Below are 25,756 nucleotides of genomic sequence, written 5' to 3' on the forward strand. Positions count from 1 at the left end.
TATGGATACCACCCATCCATCCAGCATCCTCTTGACTTTATACCATCAGGTGGGAAACTATGATGAATACAAACAAGAACAGTCAGGATGCCAAACAGTTTCTTCCCCCAGACCATAACGCTTCTGAAATCCCTCCCGCATCCCATTCGAAATGTCACTAGTTAATCTGCTACAGTACAATATTTAATATTAATACACTTTAGTTTGTTATTTATGTGTGATTCCTCTATGGATTTTATCGTTGCTTTCGTAAGTTACTGTGTGATCTGTGTGTAATGTCTATTATCGTGTTTTACACCCTCGTTTGGAGAAACATCTGGTTATATTCTTTATATATCTGTATATAGTTAATTGACAAAAAAATTTGACTTACTTGACTTGTGATAATTTGTTATAAAGAATTTTACATAGGATAGTAGATGGTGGACAGTGAATGAAACACCTCAAATTCAATCAAATATTTTGAAGGAAGTGCATAGAAGAATGGAGCAGAAGGTTAAAAAAATCCATATCAGTTACTTATAATTTATACCTGGTTAATCTTTTGCAGATACAAATATCTAAAAAAAAAGTTTTAAATCTCTTATTTAAATATGGGTGGAATAAAATGGTATTAAGAAACAAATACAACTAAAGGTACAGTATTGCAGATGTATTGCTCTAGTTTTAACACCAGACTATTGACTGAAGAAATATTCATAATTGAATGTGAAAGAGTAAAGGACACCACTGATGGTTGACAACATTGCCTTTATATTGCCCTGGGACTTGGTGGAAAATTGCAGCTGTTCTGCCATTCTGCCATTGATCTCATGTTCAACACTGAGTGACAGAGATGGTTCTGTCTTTCTGTCAGTTCTAGGGACACAAATAATCTATTGATAGCATCTGAAAGCATTGGTTATAGTCCTTGCATAGTCCTTTCTTCAAACAACTATGAAGAGTTGCCTGAAAGATAGAGATTGTTGGTGGGTCAGTACAGTGGTGCTTGTGTGATATGGTTAGAGATGGAGGTAAGATCAGAAGATAAAACCAATGACATTGCCCTTCCATGTGAAGTCATTGAACTTTTTGCAGCACTATATTCAGTTATTATTTCTTGCAATCATCTTGACAGTTTCCCTCCACAGGCAATTCAGTTTGAACTTGAAACACCATTGTTTCTCTCTCCTTGTTATTGAGGCCCACTTTGCTTACTGTGCTGTGCTATACTGTTCTTATCCAGCACACACCTCTGCTTTAAGAGTTGCATGTTGTCATAGAGTCACAGTTGAGGAGTTGTACAGCACAGAAATGTGCCCTTTAGTCTACCATACCCTTGTTGACTCTTTTCCTCATCTGCACAAATCTTATTTGTCCCACATTGGGACTTCCTTCAGGACACATTAGAGCTTCCTTTCATGTCTTGATGAGTTACGCGCTTATCACAATGCCTCTTAAACGTAGTGAATGCATCTAGTCCCCCATCTCCTCCGGCAGCCTGTTCTAGATATCGACAACTCTGTGTAAAAAGATTTACCTCTCAGTTTCCCTTTAAAATTTCTACCTCTCACCTGAAAATTATACTCACGCTTAGAAATATTTTGATAGTCTTCCTATCTATGTTTCCCACAATTGTATATACTTCTGTCAGATCATGTCCCATCTACTTTCTCCCTAGAGAAACCGAGCCCAGCTTCTTCAATATCTCTCCAGGAAGGTACTCTATTCCAGCCCTTACCCAATTTATTATCCTTTGTTTGCAGTTCCATTTCTGCATTAGCTCCTTCTATTATTATTGAAACTAACGTTCTTGATCCCTCCAGGCACAATGGAGGAATAATTTTCAAATGATGTCAAAAGATAACTGAGCAGTGGGTGAAAACTAGGGGAACAGTTTGCACTCCTGTTAACCCCCATGAATAATTTTCAGGCACTTTATTTTTGATTACTAGCGATATCTCCTACCTAAAATAAATATATTCCCAGCCTATTTTGTGGTGAGATTCACGGTTAATAATATTTGCTATTCCAACTGACAGTGTGTGCACTTGGAGAACAGAGAAAGAAAATATGGAAGTGTCATATTAAGCTTTGAATTGGGATGTTCACCCCACAAGGTGTGATGATAAAGAAAGCCATTAAAGCTTTATTGATTAATTCATACAAAAAAAAGAGATAACTACCTGATAAAACTTGGGCATGAAGTTATTAAGATAAGAATGGGGAGACAATGTCAGATACTCCATGGAACAAAATGCCTCCTGTGCTGATCATTGCTTGGGATTGGAATGAATCGAAAACAAGATGATAAGGAAGAGTGATGGGGGTTGCAAGGTTAATAAATTTTTTATGGATTGATTTGATTATTTCGGAAGATACAGCAAAATTTTACACAACTCAGCATCAGAAAAATAAATAACTTGTTAATTATTAAGTTTGTCAAAGTATTCAAGTTTGAGTAAATAGCTTGATAGATAAAATGTGATCTCAATGTTTATATTCTTGAAACGTTAGGAAACATTGCATTTCTGACATTCTTGGTAAATATATTTTAAGTCCTTCAAATTGTGCTAGGTGTGAACAAACATGAATACAAAAGTAAAAACCATACAGAATTAATTGAAGAATATTTGCAGAATGACAAGCAGTAAACAGAAGACAAATTTTAAAACATATAACATTGTTTTAAGGTAGTATTGTAAATTGGTGTACAAACTAGTTATACCCAAATATACAGCAATTACCAGACAGAACAGTAAATGTATTGATTATTGCTCCATGCATTAAAATTTCAAGTAGGCAATTTTTTAATTTATAAGATTTATAAGAACATTTAAACTTGTCATCTGTAACATGATCAATACTTTAGAAATTGTTCTATGTTTTGGGGCTGTTAAGAATTATTTTGTTATATAATTAGTATTGGATATTATGTAAGATGGTAATTATATATATCTGTGTGGTGGGTTGGAGAGACGACTTTATAAAAGAAGGTATAAGGCACTCCTTCCCTCCGCTAGCCTGTAGGTCACTATGGGCAAGGTTTAGCAGTTGCTTAGCCCTCCTCCCCCCACCCTGCCCCATCTGGCTTAGTGACCACTGATGCCAGGCAGACAATCTCTGAAGAGTATTGACAATGGTTCGGGTCACCCATCTTGTAAAGACACTTGTAAAGAAGAGAATGGCAAACCACTTCTGATGAAAAATTTGCCAAGGACAATCATGGTCATGGAAAGTCCATGACTGCCCATGTTTTATGACATGGGACATAGTGAATAAAGTTGCATTATATAACATAGAAGTGATGCATAATTAGTATTAGCATCAGATGGTTGGCTCATTAATGTTATGAGCTTACAGGGTCACAAGCAATCTCCTACATAAAGCATTATCAGTAATGACAGACAAGATGTACATGATAGCATTCTTTCCTGATCCTGAATCAGAGTTTAAATATGCTACTTGCATGAATATATGCATACATTATGGCTCCCTGGATATTGGGAATCTCATAGTCTTTTCAGATCCTTCCAGTACGTGCCCTTAGTTCTCTTTGGCCAATGCATGTGATGAATGTTCATTCCCCGAAGTTCAGAGTGTTGCATGAATCTCCCGTATGAAAAGACGACAGAAAAGACGACAGTAATAATATGTGAGGCTTGCGACATGTATTAAATGTACACTTGAATGTCACAGACCCCCCAATCCATCTTCATTCCATGAAGCTACAGGTCTCTAGTACAGCATCTTCTTACTGTGAAACCAGCACTATGAATTATGGAGTAACCTGAAGATCATGGTGAAAAGAGATTCCTGTTTTTTGCCATTTGCCACCATTTTATCTCTCAGGTCTTTATCTCTTCCAGCAGTTAGTGTTATTGCATTTGGTATCATTTATTTTCCTATTCCTCCTCTAATGCAAAGAGAACTAAAAATATAATAGCCAGAACTAACCACCTCCTAACCCCCTGATGGTACCTATACTATCACCATTGAGAGAGTATACTCACACTCATTTAAATCCTCAGATGCTTCTACAAAGCGCATCTAGTGTTTGTGAGGATTTAACAAATGCGCCAGAGGTATCAAAATCTCCACATAGGTATCAACAAAACACCTCTTCAGACAGCAGCCAGGCAATTTCAATCAGCACACAGACTGTGAAAGCTGCATAACTTTAAGCAGTACTCATAATTCTCATCAATACTGCATAGCGAGTCACTGTTAGGAGAGCTTGTTAATTGCATTGCTTGCTGACCTGCCAAAATTTTGCAATGTCTCTAATGTGCCTCAGAGTAGATTCAATTGGCAGTAAGGGGCATAATTATCCTTCAGGCAATCATTGTTGCATGAGTTTAAAATCCTTCACCAGGAAGGCACCTTGGATGAAAAGCCAGTTAGCCAAGCAAAGAAAGTTAATCCCCTGTCCTGCTGACTTTGAAGGCTCTTTAGTGCCAAAATTACTGTCACAATAGCATAATAAATCAGAATCAGAATCAGGTTTAAAATCACTGGCATATGTCCTGAAATTTGTTGTTTGTGGCAGCAATAAGAAATATATAAATTTGGTATATCATCACAATACTCTCTTTAGCTCTGTGTAGACAACCACACATGCATAGGTGTGAAAAGTAAATTTGGTTGATTGCATTCTACCTTTGTAGCTTGGGAACATTCTTGTCTCTTAGGATAAGGTTACCTTAAGAAATTGGGAAGTATAGTTGGAGAGAAGGATATGATTGCACTGGAGCGTGTGCAAGGAAATTCACCAGGCCATTGTCTGGACAGACGAACTTTAATCATGGAGAGAGATTGAGAGATTGATTTGGGCTTGATCCCCCAGCAGTAAAAAAAACTGAGGTTTGACATGTTATAATTATATAAGATTTATGAGTTGCGGATCATTATATTTTAAAATGGTTTTTTCATGGTAGTGGTATCAAAAAGAAGAGGGTATAATTTTAAAGTGAGAGGAAAGAGTTTTAAAGGGGACCAAAGGTTTTTTTCTCTATATAGATATTGGTTGATATCTGGAACATGCTGAGAGATGAAGTGGTGGAATTCAGAATAATAATAATAAGAAGAATCAGGTTATTATCACTGACATATGTTGTGAAATGTATTGTTTTGTGGCAGCAGTACAGAAGAATACATAAATATACTATAGATTATGTATATTAAGAACTATATGCAGAGGAGAGCAAAGGGATTGTGAAGTAGTGTGTCATGGTTCCGACCATTAATTCCCCATTTTCTCTTAATTTCCTTTGATAGCGACATACCTGGTTTTCATCAAGACCTGCAGCATAAGAACCCCAGCTTTCCACCCACTAGTTGCCAGATCGTTGGTTTTGCCAGTGTTGTAATTAATGTTTCCCGGTCACTTACAACTGTGTGTTCTAAGTTTTGATTCAGTACCGAGAATTACCTGTGAAACTCAGTCTATCCATGTCAAGATAAGTCTTTTAAGTTTTATGTCAGTACCAAGATTTACCTGTGCAACTCTGTCTCTCTGAGTCAAGATAAGTTTTCTAAGTTCAACTCCAGTTCCGAGGTTTACCTGTGAAACTCTGTCTCTCCATGCCAAGATAAGGATTCTAAGTTTACTCCACTACCAAGGTTTACCCGTGTAACTCTGTCTCTCTGTGCTAAGAAAAGTTTTGTCTGCCTCTTCCCTTTCTACGCTCTGTGTCAAGATCAGTTCTGCTGGTCTCCTGCTTCCGGCACTCTCTCCTGCTTGCCGTTCAACGCTCATGACCCGTGTCTGCATCCTAACGCAACCCCCATGCCTGTGCCATGCGCTTGGGTTTGCTTCGTTCGTTGCAACATAGTGTGTATGCTCAGAAAACTGCTGGCTCCTGTACCATCTCTCTGATGGTAGCAATGAACAGAGGGCATGTCCTGGCTAGCGGGTGCCAGTAATAATGTATACTGTCTTTTTCATATGGTTGTTTTGTTTAACAGGCATTTAGATAGACACTAAAATAGGCATTAGTCCAAGAGCCAGTAGGGTTGGTTGGTACCATCTGAGTGGAATAATGCTCATAGTGAATTTTGGCAAGGTATACATCTCTAGAGTTAGAAAATATAAGATAGCATTGCACCAGTGGTAGCTTTATTACTTCCGATAAGTAATCACTTTTTGTATATATTCCATATTAACATCAGTACAGCAGAAAGTGTTACCCCAACCACCAAAAGGTAAAAAAAACCTCATTTGGAGAGATTTCTGGAGTTTTATCAATGTCATGATATTTTCCATATTGTTGTATCAAATCAAAACAATCTTAAGCTTTTGTCATTGCATATAGAATTACAGCACAATAATTTAAATCTGGGATTCCACACGGCCATAACCAAGGCCCCATTTGGTTGTAAACTGAATATGTTTAATCAAAGACTGCTTTCCATACTTTGCTTTCCATATTTTCATAACCTATTAATAATCATAATAATTTTCCAAGTCTTCCACGTCTTTCACATCATCATCTGAATTTTCCATACTCTCTGAGGTGGATGCCTGGTTCACACAGTCTGCCAGTCTCCACATGTCAGTACACCTGAGGCCATTTGCAACACTCATACATCTTGGAGTGAACATTTTTTTGGACAGTTACAGGCCAGTAGATCCAGGATGGCATCGGGTGCTGGCTGGCCTTCACCACCAACTGTTCAGCTTCCTCTTCTCTCTCGATCTTCCATCTTCTACCAACAGGGCTTGGTACTTGTGGGTCCTTCTCCAAACATCTTCTCCATATACCAGCCTGGTAGTTGGCTTGCTGTGCATGTTTTGTTAAGCAGTCCTTGCATGGTGGGAGTTGATGACTTTCGATTTCACCTTTTTTGGCACAGAAAAGGTGATACCTGAGCTCATTGACCTTGGTGGTCGATGCTTTTGGAGCATACAGGAGACATGTAAATGCCTTCAGTTTGTCCATCAGTTCTGGGTGAGGTTCCATTCCTGACCCAACTCTAAGAATGTGTCCTGAGTTTCCCTTTTGCTGGTCAGAAGTGTTAGGGTGCTTGTCTTCCCTTTGTCTGCAAAATCACTTATAGTGTCACATCCTGTATATGCTGCAACCCGATGAGAGCCCTACAAACCTCTATGCCAACAGTGGCAGCAACCTTCCTGATGTCTACAAGCCTTGTATGGGTTCTAGTGCCACACTTCTGGAACAATTGGGCCTCAGTCTTGTCACAAAATGCTAAAGGTATGATAAAGACATCTGTGTCTTCTGAGCAGATCACTACAGATTGGTATCCCTCTCTTGTGGCATGGGCAGCATGGAGAAGTAGGCGGCCATCTGCTTCTTCTTGTTGACACTGAAGAGCTGACACCTCCTCACTGTCTTGAGATGTGATTCTGTGACTTTTGTCATTCACAGTTGCATACAGAATCTTCTCCTGTAGTTTTGCTCTGTACTCCACCTTCCTCCATTCACGGGCTATGAAGCTAACATACAGAAAGCTACCAGAGCTGCAATGCTATCACATACTTTCTAGCACTAGGGGTGCATACCTTGCCAAAAATCACTATAAGAATTATTTCCTCCAGATGGTACCGGTGGCCCAAATTTGAGGTCCTGGCTCACGGACTACATGAGATAAATGCAGGCGAATAGCATTACTGTAGATGGGCCAAATAGTTGTTTTGATGCAGCAGGTTGAAGGGTTAATTTCTTTGCAGTATTCTTCTGTGATGTTATGATATGATATGTGTCTCGGTCCATTCTGTCTTGATCACTTGCCGAAGGTTTTGCATCATATGTCTGCTGGCTGCCTCACAGATTGAACATCTCTGGAGAAAGACCTATATAAGTCAATGATCCTTTGTATCAATTGGTATCAACTTTTTTGTAAAGCACTACTGAGTTCATTGCTCCTCTACTTGTATATGCCATTGTTGTATTGTTTCTCCCGGACTCTGAGCATAGTATTAGGTCTCTATGTATTACATTTAGGCTCCATTGTGACGATCTCAAAATTCAGCTGCGTGCTTGCAAGTGTCCAACCAATACAATTCCACATCTTTTTTGGTTGACTGTCTGATGGACTTACTCATCTCACTCAGGTGGGACAGGAACTTACTCAGGTGTGTGAAAACCCCCAGAAATCTTTGTATTTCTGCAATATCAATTGAGCTGAACATCTTCCTTATCTTCAAATCTGTTGAATCTAGCTTTAGACCATTTCTGGTAATCCTGGTCATTATAAATGTGCGGATCTGCAAGCTAACTATGTAATAATTATCTAATGGGGAAAATAGCAATTTTTTTTCCACCAGGTCTCTACAAAGCTTCATCACAAAGCATTAAGTCTCGGCTTATAATTGGCTCAACTTTGTTCCACGTTTGTTTTAAAAGCTTTGCTTCCTTTCTAATTGTATGCAGAAGTAATTCTAGCAGATAGAAATAATTTTTGTATTAACATTTAAAACACCAACTGTACTGTAATGCAGTGGGTTGTTTAAGCAACTAAGGAAGAAAGAATGGAGTAGTTAGGCTCTTTCATCATTTCAACTTCCCCATCTGCACTGTAAAGTATTCTGTTACATTGTTTGTAAGGGAAGAAACCTATAATTTTCCACAACTGCAGAGAAAAACATGCTATAAATAATTGCTATTTGGGTTAGGCCTGAAAATTCAGCAGTAAATTAAAATCCCTGAAAACGAGGAAGATGGTCATAGAAACCAATACACTGACAGCCCTGCAGTGCTAACTGTGATTGTAATTTAGAAATTGAAGCTGCTAATTATTCTGAGTATGCAAAGAAGTATGGAAATCAATTAGCTATCATATTTTAAAATGCTATCATCTCCCCAAACTCTGCAATGCCTGGTATGACACTCATGTTCAGAAAAGCATTAGCACTAGTCTGGATGTTTGGCAGACTTTTTTTTTTGAATTCTCCCTATCAATGTGCAGTAGGTAATTTGAGGAAGCAACAGCACCAAGAAAAAGATCGTAGTATGTTTTCTCATCGTTTGCACCACTGTATACAATCTTAACATTCTGCAGGGATAATCCATCTAATCTGATTCTGTTAATTTACTGTACACCTAGTTTTATGTGTTAGGAATCTAGTGGGAATTGACAGAGAAACGCCAATATGGAATATAAAAAGAACTCCATTGGTCTTCTAGATAGATTGCAACAACATCCTTTCACTGTGTCCAGATTAAAACTATGCTATCACTATTTAAACTTCTAAAACTATAATTTAACTGAGTAGAATAACTATCACGTTAATTGACCTACTCGTCAGTGGCCCTTTATTCCAAATAAACCATAGCAAACTGTGGAAAATCCAAGCATATGACAATAAGTCTGACGATTAATCAAACTATATTGTGGAAAAGACATAAATGGAGCAAGCTTGACGGTTAAAAGGAACAGCATAAGTTGTGGATTACTAAGTAAGCTGAAATGTATTCATGGTCATAAGGGTCATAATCATTAAAAATAAATTCGAAGATGCTGTAAGTAATAGATGCATCATTTCTTTTTAAATTAACATTTCCTGTAGTAATTAGTGGCTGTTCATTATGTTGTTTCTGGCACTTCATATAGCAAGGGAAAGAACTTCCTAAAATTTAAGTGCAATATTTCATCAAATAAGAAGATATACTTGAGTTAAAAAGTGTCAAATATAACAATGATTGAAGAATGGATCAACTTCATTATTTTGCTTGTTGAAAAGCAGTTATCAAATGAAGCATATATAGAGAATTAGAAATTTTCAGTACCATACTGGTTCTACATAAAGGAGGAAACTGTCTAAAACCTAATTCATGCATAATGAGACAGTAATGATTTCTGTTGCAAGTTATAATAAATTTAAATGTACAGATATATTCAATGCATTAAAGAATACTTCAACTGTGCAAATGCACTGTAAAATAATTACTTTATCTAAACATTTCACAGAGCTAACATACGTAGAATTGTAGCTTTCAACTTGCTATTTATTAGTATTTTAAAATAGTTTTAGTATGGTACACACAGAACTAATGCTGCTTAATTGTTTGACTGGGATGTATAAATAACCTCATTTGGTAACAAATGGATAATTTTATTGGTTGAAGAGAAAATTAGAAAGCAAAACTATCAAAAGGGTTCATTGGCAATTCTGACTTTAAAACCAAACTACTAATGGTTTCCGAAATTACCCTGGAGCAAGATAAAAAGGAAGTCCTTATTGGTTGCGTTAACTTACAATGTATCCTCATTCACTTGTTAATGCCAATCCTGTACACAGATCCTATAAGTTACGTTTTTATATTTTATTATGACATAGAAAGGGACCACTTGGTCTATCAAGTTTAGATTAGCTCACAAAGCAGTCTTGTCAATCTTATTATCACCTTCTCCCACATTTTACTCCAGCCTATTCTCTCTCACATGCCACTAACTCCCTCTTTCCCTCACTCCCACCAGTGCTTGCCCTTCAAGCTTTCTTACCACCCACTTACAGCTAGAGCAACTTATAGTAGCCAATCAACCTACCTACTGGCCTTTGGTTTGTGGTATGAAACAGGACCACTGGGGGAAACACACATGGTCATAAGAAGAACATGCAATCTCGTACAGATAACACTAGAGGTCAGGATGAATTCAGGTCAGTAAAAGCGTGAGCCAGCAGCACTATCAGCTGTTCCATTTTGCCACAATTCAAAGTGTGTTTTTGATCTTGTGAACAGCATTTTCCCATGATTACTGTTTATGAAAATATTGTAATTAAATCGCTTCATATATTCTTAAATTATTTCTTATTTCCATCTATTAAATTGTACGTATTGTACCTGTGTGCAGATGTTTATGTATGTATTTGCACATATCATCCATACCTCTTTAGTTCCAAGTTTGCTGCAGTGATTAAGCCGTATCAACATAAGATAAGAAAATACTGAAAACCTGAGTTCTTTTAGAATATTCAAGCTATAAAAGATCATGTATAATATTGGATAATTAATTACTTCATGAGGTTTAAAGGAAAAGAAAAAAATGATTCTCGATTCATTGTTCTTACATTTTCTCTCCTATGGTTTGCCTTCAATTATAGAATCTGCTGACAGTTTAAATGCCTTTAGAATTTCTGACTAATACCCCAGTATTAGACTATGAATATTACTCCAATTCCTTCCAACCTTGGTTTCTAATACTTTAGACATATGAAATGTATGTAACAATAAAACTGGTAACGAATTTGGATTTACACATAAACACTGCATTTTAGACAACTAAAATGAATGGCAGTCATTTTGTGCTCCTCAAATTTGGCATTGAATAATATGTGAATGATATACTCATGTTACAAAGTTCTTTTTAAATGTAGTGATGCCCTTTATGATCAGCCAAGAAATAAAAGCTTGAGTAGGTTGTGTAGAAAACCAATGAAAAAATGTATATAAATTCAATATTCCTTAGCTCCTTGGCAAATAGAAGCCAATTGAAATACTTATATTATGAACTCTCTGTGAACGTGTTGGATTCATTTCATTATTTGAAATTCTTATTCCTACTTTGTTATAAAGTATCAAAGGAAATGAAGATGACAGTGGTAAATGAGAACCACTGGACATTATGTAGAAACAAATGTTTTTAAGTTAAGTGTTTGATTAAGGAATTGAATATAATTAACATGAAAAAAAATCCTAAAAACCATCCTATCTTCATTCCAGATTCTATTGTTTTGTAGCAAAGGTCTCATATTGATTAAGAATCACTGACTTAATTGATGGGGTCAGTGGGACAGAAGTGTTAGTTAGCTGTGCTTGCAAACCCCGCTGACCAATGAACTATTCAAGCATCGCTTCATGGGTTGTAACTGGTTCACTGAGAAGCCCCGCACCTTGACTGGGATGGTAGGGTTGGGAGTAAGGTTTGGGTGGAAACAAACCACACCCACAAAACAAAAGGCAGCCATATACATCAGATCTGTCAAAATAAAATGTTGTTTTATTTCTGAATATTTTTAGAATTCAATGACATTCAGAATCATTCAAAATTTATTATTAAAGATTATTGCACCGGGTCTCATAATGTTTTACTGGCAGTTTTAATTGGAACCACTGGTATTAGATGTTCTGCTCATTAATTCACGTGCTTTCAAATGGGAATGGTTGGAATTAATTCTCCTCTCAGTGGTGGAGCTCAATCTTTCTTGAATTCCCAGCATTATTCCAGTTTAGATGACAAAGAAACCGAGATTCCAATTTTATTATTTTGCTTTAGTACTCCATTTTAATCCTTTTTTAAATATTCTGTATGTTATTGAGTAAATGTTCTAAATTAATTACTTCAACTTCAATACATTTGTCTGAAGTCAGCATTATTTAAAAGCTTTTCAAATTATATTGAGGTTTCACAACAGAAAGAGCCCCATCCCCAGACTTACTGGCTCTGAACAGGTGCTTCTTTGCCTGTGCCTCCATACCACTCCTCCCAGTCTGATCAGTTCTGAGATCATGCTGCAAAGCTCAAGGTGCAGAGAGCTAAAAGACGGACCTTCCAAAAAGTGATGAGGCCAGTGCAGAAACTGCAGATGGTACTCTCTGTTTGACACAACATGATACAATTGAATAAGAGTTTGAAAAACTTTTAGTATTTTTCTCTTCAGTATAAAGTTAAAATGAAACTGAAAGTCCTAAAAACAAAAACATATCCTTAAGACCATAGATAATAAGGCATAGGAGCAGAATTAGGCCATTTAGTCCATCGATTCTGCTCCAGCATTCCATCATGGCTGATCCCGGATCCCACTCAACCCCATACAACTGCCTCCCTGCCATATCCTTTGATGCCCTGACTGATCAAGAAACAATCAACTTCCGTCTTAAATATATGCACAAACTTGGCCTCTGTCAGAAGAGCATTCCACAGATTTACTACTCTGGCTAAAAAAAAATCCTCCTTACCTCTGTTCTAATGGGATGCCTCTCAATTTTGAGGCTGTGTCCTCTAGCTCTAGATACCCATGCCATAGGAACCATCTTATCCACATCCACCCTATCTATTCCTTTCAAAATTCTGTAGGCTTCAATGAGATCCCCACACATTCTTCTAAATTCCAGTGACTACAGGACAAAAGCTACCAAACACTCCTCATATGTTAACACCTTCATTCCCAGAATCATCCTCGTGAACCTTTTCTGGACTCTCTACAATGACAAATCATTTTTTCTGAGTAACAACCTATGGTCATATTGAATAGTAGAGCATACCCTAAGGGTTAATCTAACTCTTATGTTTCAATTGTAAACTAAGACTTCAGACTAAACTTGTGGCCCAAAACTGTTGACAATACTCTAAGTGCGGTCAGACTAGTGTCTTATAAAGGCTCAGCATTACCTCCTTGTTTTTATATTCTACTCCCCTTGAAATAAATGCCAACATTGCATTTGCCTTCTTTACCACAGACTCAACCTGTAGATTAACCTTCTGGGAGTCTTACACGAGGACTCCTAAGTCCCTCTGCACCTCTAATGTTTGAAACTTCCCCCTATTTAGGTAATAATACACACTATTGTTCCGTTTACCAAAATGCATTATCAGACATTTCACAGCACTGTATTCCATCTGCCACTTTTTTGCCCATTCTTCCAACTTGTCTAAGTCCTGCTGCAATAAAATTGCTTCCTCAGCACTACCTACCCTTCCACCTATCATCATATCATCTGTAAACTTTGCCACAAAACCATCAATTTCATTATCTAAATCATTGACAAACAATGTGAAAAGCAGCAGTCTGAATAGAGATCCTTGAAGAACACCACCTAGACAGCCAACCAGAAAAGGCCGCTTTTATTCCCACTCAATGGCTCCTGCCTGTCAGTCATTCCGCTGTTCATTCTAGTATCTTTCCTGTAACACCATAGAATTTTATCTTTTTAAGCAGCCTCATGTGTGGTACCTTATCAAATGTCTTCTGAAAATTCAAGTAAATGACATCCACTGTCTCTCCTTTATTCACCCTGCTTTTTACTTCCTCGAGGAACTCTAACAGATTTGTCAGGCAAGATTTGTCTTTACAGAAACCATGCTGACTTTGACTTATTTTATCATTAGTCTCCAAGTACCTCAAAACCTCATCCTTAATAATGGACTCCAAAACTTTCCCAACCACGCAGTTTAGGCTAACTGGCCTATAATTTCCTTTTCTTTGCCTTCCTCCCTTCTTAAAGAGTGGTGTGGCATTTGCAATCTTCCAGTCTTCTGAAACCATGCCAGAATCAAGTGATTCTTGAAAGACTATGACCAATGCATCTGTTATCTCCTTATTTATCACAATCATACTTCTCCATTGAAATTACAGTGGAAGCACAAGGAGCCACAATGGATTCTCCTGCTGGACTCTGATATCATATTAAAAATGGCAACTAATAACAGATACAAAATGCTGGTGGAACACAGCAGGCCAGGCAGCATCTATAGGGAGAAGCGCTGTCGACATTTCGGGCCGAGACCCTTCGTCAGGAAGGATCCTTAATAATGGATAATAACTAATAACAGATGCCACTTCAGGGATTCTGTGATCATTTTGTAATTCAAAAATGGTCCACAGTTGTTTAATGAATCATGAGTAGTTATATGAGTAAATGCCAACATTTCCCGTACATGGTCCAGGCTATCAATATTTTATTAACTGTTTTGCGGCTATAATACAAGGTCATGCATTGGAATGATCTGCTTACCTGTTAGTACTTTAATATGGCAATAAAGTAAATACAAGTTTAGTCAGAAGCCCTAGTTTACAATTGAAACATAAGAGTTAGAGTAATCCTTAGGCTCTACCATTCAGTATGACCGTGGCTGGTTACGTATGTAGCAGAAAATTTAAACATTTAAGTGGGAAACTTAGCATTCTGTAATTGATTTTTGAACACATTGACCATATTACTTTCTGATGAAACACAAATATGACTTCACTTAATCAAATATGCCTGAAGATTCAGACAGGATGAATGATTAGAAAAAAAGATAAATAAGGTCTCAAACAGTATCTTGGACTACGAGGGGTGATTGAAATGTTCATGGCCTAAGGTAGAAGGAGTCATTTTTAGAAAACCTGGCACATTTATTTTTCAACATAGTCCCCTCCTACATTTACACACTTAGTCCAGTGGTCATGGAATACGGATCTTGGACCTCCAGAAAGTGTCCACAGAAGGTGGGTGATTGATAAGTTTGTGGCCTATGGTAGAAGGAGATGAGTTATACAGGTCTCGTTACATGCACGTGTAGGTCAACTCTTTGAGTGATTATGCAGAAAGTTTACAACTCAATAAGTTAATAACTCAACTCCTACCTTAGGCCACAAACTTATCAATCACCCTGATGAGTTAGTAACCGAACTTTCTGTATAATCACTCAAAGAGTTGACATGCATGTGCATGTAACGAGAGCTGTATAACTCATCTCCTTCTACCTTAGGCCACAAAATTATCAATCACCCCTGCTGTGGACACTTTCTGGAGGTCCAAGATCTGTATGCTCCACGATTGCTGGACGAAGTGTGTAAATGTAGGAGGGGACTATGTTGAAAAATAAATGTGCTAGGTTTTCTCAAATTGACTCCTTCTACCTTAGGCCATGAACTTATCAATCACCCCTTGTACATTGCATTTAAAAAATAGTTGCTTGTTGATTTAAAAAAGGCATTCAATCGTGTTTCAATAAAGCATGGAGCATTTAATTGAATTTTAAAAAGACCCTTATTTATCAGATCCATTATTGCAAAAAAGTGGCAAGTAAACTTAATCTTCTGCAGTGATTACAAAGCTGAAAGGTAAGGTGTTAATCTGGACACCTGCTAATTGAATTAAACATAAATCAAGAGATTTTATTTTCTTACAACAGTGTTGTGATCTTGGCAATATTGATTCAGCATCAAGCAATTCATCTCCTTAATTCTGTTCCCATACTCAACTAGATGCTTAACACTAACTCAATTAAAGCAGAGAAACCGAAGGATTTTTGGCAATCCAGGGAGTATCCACAGTGATAGAAACATTGTTAATATTTGTCAAAATAAACACAGCATTTTTTCAAACACAAGAAAATCTGCAGATGCTGGAAATCCAAAGTAACACACATAAAATGCTAAAGGAACTCAGCAGACTGGGCAGCATCTATGGAAAAAACAAAACAGTACTTTCTGTTGTTTTTTATTTCAAATTTACAGCATCTGCATGTTTTTATTAATTCTGTAGGGTAATGTAATGGGTGGAAACATATGCATAATTTACAACCACCCACATTGAGTTGGGGTTCACTTTAAGAGACTGTGTCCGATGTGACGACATAATAATTTGAAGATTTCTACTGAGCGTTATGTTTTGCATTTGGTTGTCAATAAGGTCAATTTCTATGGTTTCCTTAAACTTTAAACACCTCCGGCATTTTATTTACAAAAACCTACATTGGTGACCCTAATACTCTAGGACGATTCCAGAGTTATTCAACATACCAGCTAACACAGTCACATTGAAATTACCAGAGTTTGGGAGCAAAATCCCATTGTCTGGTTTGTATAAGCCATGGCCCAATTTGTGCTGTTGGAAATCTCTGCAGAAGCTACCAGATATTAGTAGTAGTGTCGCTCGGTAGTTCCACAGCAGCTAGAAAGGTGAGTCTGCTAAAAACACCCTCCTGAATGTGATAAATACAGCACACTGAAAACTCACCTGTCACAGACATTTGGACTATCGGGGTCTGAGCACACCAAATAGGTGTTCTTTTTTGCCCAGCCTGGAGGATGCTAGGCCTTCAGACCTAGTGGACCACATGCTGCCTCTCCTTGGAAATCAACATCCTTCTTCAATTTTTGAAGACCTCTTCATGCAACAAATACCTGATCAAGTTTGCATAGCCCTCACTAATGCACCCATTATTGCCCATAGGGAGCCTGCTAAAATGGATAATGTTTACACTCAGCCAGGAGGAGGTGCAAAATTGCTCCTCCTTTCTCTGCCTCAATAAGCCTGGTTAATTGGGCCTCGAACACACTTGCATTCACAGCTGCGAAACTGACGTCAGGTCTGTGCTTTTACTACGCTCACTTTGATACGAACACTGGGAAGTGCCGCCAGCTTTGCACTTTCAACAGTGCCAGCACGTCAGGACATCAGAGGCCTGTGAGCAGTCTTGAGTTCCTGTTGACCTACATTCTGCCTCATTTGTTTTCATTTGCTATGATGCACACGTGCATCTCCTTAGACCCCTTACGAAGGCCAATCCTCCTGTGGCCACCAGATTTGGAGGATTCTGCTACCATACCCCTGGTGTCATGACAACCACTGATATTGAGTTTGGGTTTACATTAAGAAGTTGCGTCTGACATAATGATGCAATGCCATTAAGTTTTCTACTGAGATTTATATTGGGTGTTTGGTTGACAATGAAGTGAGTTGCTATGGTTTCCGTTAAACTGTAAATGCCTATACCACTTTATTTATAAAAATCTATAAATCCACTTTTATCAGAATCAGAATCAAGACCAGGTTTATTATCACCAGCATGTGACGTGAAATTTGTTAACTTGGTGGCAGCAGATCAATGCAATACATAATCTGGAAGAGAAAAAAATACAGTAATAATAATAATTATCAAAAATAAGTAAATCAATTACAGTATACGTATATTGTATAGATTAAAAACATACAAAAATTAGAAATAATGTATATTAAAAAAAGTGAGGTAGCATCCATTTAGGAATTAGATAGCAGAGGAGAAGAAGCTGTTGCTGAATCACTGAGTGTGTGCCTTCAGGCTTCTGTATCTCCTACCTGATGGTAAGTGAGAAAATGGCATGCCTTGGGTGCTGGAGGTCCTTAATAATGGATGCTGCCTTACTGAGACATCGCTCCCTGTAGAAGTCCTGGGTACTTTGCAGGCTAGTGCCCAATATGAAGGTGTCTAGATTTACAACCCTCTGCAGCTTCATTCGGTCCTGTGCAGTAGCCCCAACTCCCCATATCAAACAGTGATGCAGCCTGTCAGAATGCTCTCCATGGTACATCTATAGAAGTTTTTGAATGTATTTATTGACATGCCAAATCTCTTCAAACTCTTGATGAAGTATAGCCCCTGTCTTGCTTTCTTTATAACTACATGTATATGTTGGTACCAGGTTAGATCCTCAGAGATCTTGACACCCAGGAACTTGAAACTGCTCACTCTCTCTACTTCTGATCCCTCTAGGAGGATTGGTATGTGTTCCTTTATCTTACCCTTCCTGAAGTCCACAATCAGCTCTTTTGTCTTACTGACGTTGAGTGCCAGGTTGTTGCTGTGGCACCACTCCACTAGTTGGCATATGTCACTCCTGTACACCCTCTTGTCACCACCTGAGATTCTACCAACAATGGTTGTATCATCAGCAAATTTATAGATAGTATTTGAGCTATGCCTAACCACACAGTCATGTTTACATAGAGAGTAGAGCAGTGGGCTAAGCACACACCCCTGAGGTGCGCCAATGTTGATCATCAGCGAGAAGGATATGTTATCACCAATCTGCACAGATTGTGGTCTTCTGGTTAGGAAGTTGAGGATCCAATTGCAGAGGGAGGTACAAAGGCCCAGGTTCTGCAACTACTCAATCAGGATTGTTGGAATGATAGTATTAAATGTTGAGCTATAGTCAATGACAGCATCCTGACATAGGGGTTAGTGTTGTCCAGGTGGTCTAAAGCCATGTGGAGAGTCATTGAGATTGCGTCTGCCATTGACCTATTGTGGCGATAGGCAAACTGCAATCGGTCCAGGTCCTTGCTGAGGCAGCAGTTCAGTCTAGTCATGACCAGACTCTCAAAGCATTTCATCACCGTAGATGTGAGTGCTACCGGGCAATAGTCATTATCTATCCTCAGCTCATATCTCTCACAAAATTCTTTCCGTCACTGTTGAAAATGACACATGATCCAGCAGCCACAACCATTCAGAGGAGATGGTTCCAAATTCCATTTCCCATCGCATGAGAAATGCTTTTCTGATGCAGTTGCGACCTGCTTACTGCAACAGCTGTATCCTAGTTCAGGAAGTAATCTTTCTTCAACTAGCCAATGGACTCAATGATTTAAAACTCAATGTTTGTTAATTACTCAATGTTCCAATCAATGAATACAAACCATGGTTATACTACCCTTTCTCAGATGCAAATCCTTTAACTCAGGTTATAAATCATGGTTTCTCTAATGTGTTTGCTCTAATAGCCTATGCTCGATCAATTAAATTGAACTCTTAGTTTCACTGGCGTATGATGCTCCTAGCTTTTTTATTTGTATATATTTAAAATTATCATTAACTCTTTAGAATATAAACTGTTAGTAAAACGTGTTTAATTTTATAAAGTAGAGAAAGACTTTAGAATAAGTGAAGAATGTGTTCTGGACGATCTAATGTTAAAATATTAATAAGTTAAGCAAAAGAAAATAACAACTGGCTTTCATTTAAAAAATCATAATGTTTATCATGGCAATATGGAATTAAGTTTTATACATGTCCATTGTGTGACCAATTTTATGTTGGTCATTCAAAGAGAAATCCAAAGCACAGTGTGGATTTGGATTTCAAGTGTGATCTGTTTGTTTCATTGAAAGGATTTTCACATCAGTTCTTGCAACACCTATGCTTGGAAAACAAATTCATGATCCCAGGTTTGACTTTCATTGTTTCATTATGCTCTCTTTGTTTTTCTGCAGACTACTGTTAAATAGCTGTTCTTCTAACAGGATGAGCTCTGGCAGTTCAGAGGAATTCTTCCAGTCAATAAATCATGCAGAACAAACATTTCGAAAGATGGAGAATTACCTCCAACACAAGCAGCTGTGTGATGTTCTCTTAATCGTCGGCGATCACAAGATTCCTGCCCATCGGTAATATCAAAAATTATTTCAATCCATTATAGGACTTGTATAACTTGTTTTATTGTTGTGAATACCTTTTGGAATTACATTTGATTGCCAGTGCTCCTCAGCTGATAAAAATAAAAAATGGCCCCTATTTGATCTATCAAATTATCAAATTACTTTATTTTCTTAGTTACTTCATACCAACTCTGTGCAAAAGCAGGTGTATTAAAACCCTACTGTAACAGGCAAATGTAGACTTTGAAGAGATTTTGAATATTGACGTGATTTGAATTATTATTCAATTTTAGCATTGCTAACAGGAATATTATTTATCTGACACCATGTTTAAATATGAGTTTTATTTCATACCCCTGACATTAACAATTTCTGTTGTGTTACTGATAATGTAAAATAAAGAGAAAGTCAGTGATGGTCTTAGCTGTAATCACCTTTGCTAGCAACACGTTTTTGAATGAAAATCCAACTAAAATCACTTCTAACAAAGAAATGAGTACAATTGAGCTGATGAGAGAATTGCTCCTCTAACAGAACTAAGCCAGAGGAAAGGAAATTAATGAGACTCTTTTTGTTTCTTTTAATAAATTCACTTTAAAGCTCAATGAAATTGTACGTCCATAAAAACAGAGAATACAAATGAATAACAGGAATTAAACATTAAATCATCACTGCTACTTCCTTCAAGAGTCTGTTTTGAATTCTTGGGAGTTCCAGATGGTGGTGATTAAAGACTTTAGGCTTACAACTCAGGACATCAATAATTAAACAAAGCTTAATCAAGTTTTACTCCCATTTCAGGGATCAACATTAATAGTCATATAAAACATTTGAAAATTTCATAACATTTTTGAAAAAAAACAGACTTGGTATCATAGGACAAAATTTTAATTTGTGGTTGATGATTTTTATCATTAAAATACAAATTCAAATTTCAGTATTTTGCATTATGCTTGTTAACTTGTCATTTATTTTGAACACTCTCGTGATTAAGAAAGATAACAAAAATTAAGTCTATTTTCTGTAACTAGCCAATCTTACATCATTTCCCAGCAGAAAGATCCAACCTGAAGAAGATCAAGAAGTAAATGTGTAACAATTTCTTGACCATTCAGGACAATGATATTGACAACAGGATTAATGTTACATTTTATAATTTTAAATCTGAATAATATTATTTCCATTTCCTGCAGACTGGTCCTCAGTGCTGTTTCAGACTACTTTGCTGCCATGTTTACAAATGATGTACGTGAGGCCAAGCAAGAAGAAATTAAAATGGAGGGTGTAGACCCAGAAGCACTTAAAGCACTTGTTCATTATGCTTACACAGGTAAACTATAAAGCAATATTTAGTGACATTTATACTTATAGTGGAAATAAAACTCCACTTCAAACTCTACTGTGTCCATTTCTAGTTGCCTCATTACAGAAAGGATTTGGAAATGTTAGAGAGGTTGCAAAGGAAATTTACCAGAATGCTGCCTGGATTAGAGGAATATCTTATGAAGGAAGGTTGAGCAAGCCAGGTCTTTCCATTTAGGAGTGATGGAGGATGAGTGGCGACTTGATAGAAATCTATAAGATTATGAGAGATATAGATAGATTGGACAACTAACACCTTTAGCCTGGGCAGTAATGGCCAATACCAGAAGATGTCCATTCATTCTGAGTGGAGGTATGTTTAGTGGAGATACTGGGGTAGATTTTGTACACAGAGAGTGGTGGTGCTGAAATAAACTACCATGGGTGGTGGAATAGGCTGAAACAATAGGGACATTTAAAAGATTAAGATCGGCAAATGGAAGGTTATGGGCTGTGTAGGAGGAAAGGAATAAAGGGAAGATGATGTTGGCACAATATCATGGACGATAGGGTCCATGTTTGAAGGTAATGCATGTTTTCACTATACATACGAGTTACCTAATGGGACTGAACAGATTTCAATGCAAGGACGTGCACTTTGAATATTTTTTAAATTTCTGAACTTGTATGGAAGACTTTGGAATTTGAATTAGAATTGTTAGAATGATGGGGGGAGATTTGACAGAGGTATACAAAATTATGAGGGATATAGTTAGGGTGAGTGCAAGCAGGCTTTTTTCACTGAGATTGGGTGGGACTGCAACTAGAGGTCACAGGTTAATGGTGAAAGGTGAAAAGTTTAAGGGGAACATGAGGAGAAACTTCTTCAGTCAGAGGGTCATCAGGGTGTGGAACAAGCTGCCAGTGCAAGTGGTACATGCAAGCTCAATTTCAACTTTTAAGAGAAGTTTTGGATAGATACCTGGCTGGTAGGGGTATCAGTGCTATGCCTTGGGCGCAGGTTGATGGGAGCAGGCATTTTAAATGGTTTGGCATGGACCAAGAGGGCCAAAGGGTCTGTTTCTGTGCTGTACTTTTCTATGACTAATTTAAATTGGGCTATTGTCCCTATTTTGTAAATCTGTCAAATGCTCAAGTGCTATTTCTATACAAAAACAAACAGAAATCAGGTGCCTGACAGCTGCTTAGTTCTTATATTATGCCCTTTAAAAAGCCAGAGATCTCACAGAGTTCCATGCTGTGGAGTAATTAAACTCATTTTTCAAGCTTAATTGTCAGGGAATTGTCTATGTGGAGAAGGCTTACCCAAAAACAGAACAGCAGAGATGATTTAGAAGTAAACAATATTTACTAATAAACTGCAAAATAACAAGCCTCAAGAGGCTACAAAACAAGAGAGAAAAGACACTTAACACAGCAAGGTAACTGAAGGCTAGGAGCAACTAGTTGAGGCTGGCTGATTAGATAGGTGAACAAAGGATTGTGGCTGAGTGCTGGTTTTAAATAGGCTGCAGGTGACGGGTTGAAAATTAATGGCAAGTGACTCCTGTTAGCTGAGTGGAGCCTCGGAGGTGCCTGTCTGGGCAGGCCTGACAGAATCCTCCCCCCTCCTTTGGCTGGCAACTGAAAACCCAGGAAGATCTGGATGTGTCTGCTGGAAATCTTTGATGAGCAATGGATCCAAGATCAATAGTTCAAAAGTCCCATTTCACATCAAAGAATGTACACAATATACAAGCAGAAATTCTTTTTCTTCACAAACATCCACAAAAACAGAAGGGTGCCCCAAGGAATAAGGGACAGTAAAAATATTAGAACTCCAAAACCCCAACTCCCCCCTATGCACAGGCAGCAGCAAAGCAACAAACCTCCCCTCCCCCAATTACTTCAGCAAAAATAAGCATCAGCACCCTCCACCCACCAGGCAAACAATAGCAAAGCTCCCAATAAAGCCCATGATCTACAGTACAACAGAAACTAATCGTTCACCTGACAATTTGATATAGCACAGGCTCGCTCTCTCCCTATTAAAGGTACAGAGGCTTATTGCCCTTTCACAGCGAGAGTGGAGACCAACAAAGGCAAGCAATTTGCAGGGTGTTAAGGTCTGCTGTGTCGCTTTTTTCCGATTTTGCTAACTCAAGAATCGGCAACAAACACCAATGAGAGAAAATAGAGAGAGAGACCGTGACCTGAGTACAGAGGCATTTGACAGCTGATTCACCGTTCCCCATAATACATTTTCTCCTGTCATGCTTCAGTTGGCATCACCTGCATAGAATCAGCTTGTCCCCAGGTCTGCAAAGCCCCAGAAGTCCAAGGGCACACTTGTCATCTAACCCGCGTCCACCTTAGTGTGCTTGAAGCTGGGTCGGTAGGAAATGCTGAAGATGAAATGCTTGAAGAAGACAGTCCTGTGAGCCTGATGTTGGTGGTGTTGGTGGGTACACTGAGAGGGAATGAGTGTTTGGTGGTCAGTCCAGATCCGGAAGGGCTCAGAGTTTTCCCATCAGCCAAAGTCTCCATTCTTCCACAGCCCATTTAATGGCAGGTAGCTCCCTGTCTCTTATTTTATAATGGTGCTGTGTAAAGTAGAACTTTCATGAGAAGGCACAAGGGTGTGACTTCCCATCTGATCATCACCTGGAGAGCATGCCCCACACCCACATCAGATGTATCCAGTTCTAATACAAAATGTCCGGAGGGGTGGAGATGGTGGAAAGTGGGAGCGGTGGTGAGCCTCTCTTGACCTGGTTGAAAGCAGAGTCCACAGCAACAGATCAGGTTAACCGTGAAATGCTGAAGGTGATTTGGTGAGGGAGGTGAGAGAAGCAGTGATTTGGCTGTAGCTCCTGATGGAATAGTGGTGAAGTTGGAGAAGCCCAAGAAGTGTTGTAGCTGTTTGAGGGAGCATGGTCAGGGTCATTCAATAACAGCAGGCACTTTCTCTAGGTCCATGGTTATGCCTTGGGGTGAAAGAAATCACCCAGGAAGGAAATGACTAGGATGCAGAGCTGGTATTTTTCTAATTTGCAGTTCAGCTAGTTTTTAAGGAGATGCTGAAGAATTGAACAAACATGACCGGCATGGTCCTGGGGGTCCTTGGAGAAGATGAGGATATTAATGAGGTAGATGAACACATTCTTGTTTAGCATGTATTGGAGGATCTTGTTGATAAAGGCTTGGAAAACGCCAAGACTACCGGAAAGTCTGAAAGCCATCACAAAGTATGTGTAGTGGCCTGTGGATGTAATGAACGCTGTCTTCCATTCATCTTCCTGACAGATTTAGGTCTGGTTGTACGCACTCCATAGATCCAGTTTGGTGAAAATCTGGGCCCCACAGAGTATATTGAATGTGCAATCCATCAAGGGAAGAGAGTATTGGTTCTTACTGGTGATCTTGATGAGTGTACAGTTGTCGATGCAGGGATGAAGACCCCATTTCTTTCTTTATGACAGAAGAATCCTGCACTAGCTGGGAATTGGAATAGTTGAATGAAGTCATGCTGTAGAGCTTTGAAGATGTAGTCATTCATGGTCTCGATCTCAGGAGGGGAGAGGGAGTACAGTCAGCCTCGGGGAGAGGTGGTGCTCAGGAAGAGATTGATCGTGCTGTTGTGTAGTCTGAGAAGCAGCAGAGTGCGGGCTACCCTTTTACTGAAGGTGATGACTAAGTCATGGTATCACTGTGAGAGTTTGGTGAGGTCAATTGTTTCCTTCGTCCTCACAGATTTATGGGGTGAAGTCAGCTGAGGTTGCAGGCAGCGGAGTCCCCAACTCAGCAGGGAATCAAATGACCAGCAGTAGTGAGGGTTGTGAGTGGAGAGCCAATGGCTGCCCAAAATGAGAGGAGCATTGGGTGAGTGGATCAGGAGGAAATGGATGGACTTGGGATGCTCATGTGCACAGGCTGTGTGTTTGTTCTGACCATCCCAGTCCCCAAAAAAACCTTTGTCAATGGCTGTGATGCAGAAGGGGTTGGAAATAGTGTTGGTAAGGAGTCCAAGCTGCACACGCTGAGTCCAGCCCAGGAAATTGCCTGCTGTGCTGGAATCCCTCAGAGCCTTCTGTATTCGTGGAGTCGTCACAGTGTGGAGGAAGTCAGAGAGACTGAGTTGGGCTATGGGGAGCATACCAGATAGAAGGTCCTTGGATCTGCCTGGCGGTGCCATTTTCCTGGACACAGTGGACATTTGATCCATGGGTGACCAGCAGCTTCACAGTAAGCGTACAAGTCGTTTCTCCACTGATACTCACACTCTTGGGGATTAAGGGAGCTCTCTCTAACTACATGGGTTCTGGAGATATTAATGATGAGGCTTCAGGTTTCGACAGCCTGAAATGGTTCTGTGAATGGAACTGGGCTACTGGCTGATTTTGGTGAGTTGTTCCAGACAATGCGTGTCAATATGGGGGCCCAGAGTGATGAGGCTTTAGAGGTTGGTGGGCATCTCCTGGGCTCCTGGGCAGACATCTCATCTTTCAAGTGCTCTGAGAGTCTGTGGTGGTAATGGGCCAGCAGCACTTCTGCATTCCATTTGCGCTCCGCCATGAGGATCCTGAATTCCATAGTGTAATTCA

General features: G+C 38.8%; 1 protein-coding gene across 2 annotated transcripts in view; it reads left to right on the forward strand.

Annotated features, from left to right (window-relative positions):
- Positions 1-25,756, forward strand: part of LOC140734448 (kelch-like protein 4) — a 372,728-nt gene that overhangs the window by 297,275 nt on the left and 49,697 nt on the right. For both annotated transcript variants that reach the window (XM_073058400.1, XM_073058399.1), the window contains exons 2-3: positions 19,686-19,859; positions 21,044-21,180. In XM_073058400.1, the coding sequence (XP_072914501.1) occupies positions 19,717-19,859; positions 21,044-21,180 (280 nt within the window). In that variant the 5' untranslated portion in view covers positions 19,686-19,716. The remainder of the gene's footprint in view (positions 1-19,685; positions 19,860-21,043; positions 21,181-25,756) is intronic.

Source organism: Hemitrygon akajei, chromosome 10 (genome assembly GCF_048418815.1).
Source record: "Hemitrygon akajei chromosome 10, sHemAka1.3, whole genome shotgun sequence".
NCBI classification, from domain to species: domain Eukaryota; kingdom Metazoa; phylum Chordata; class Chondrichthyes; order Myliobatiformes; family Dasyatidae; genus Hemitrygon; species Hemitrygon akajei.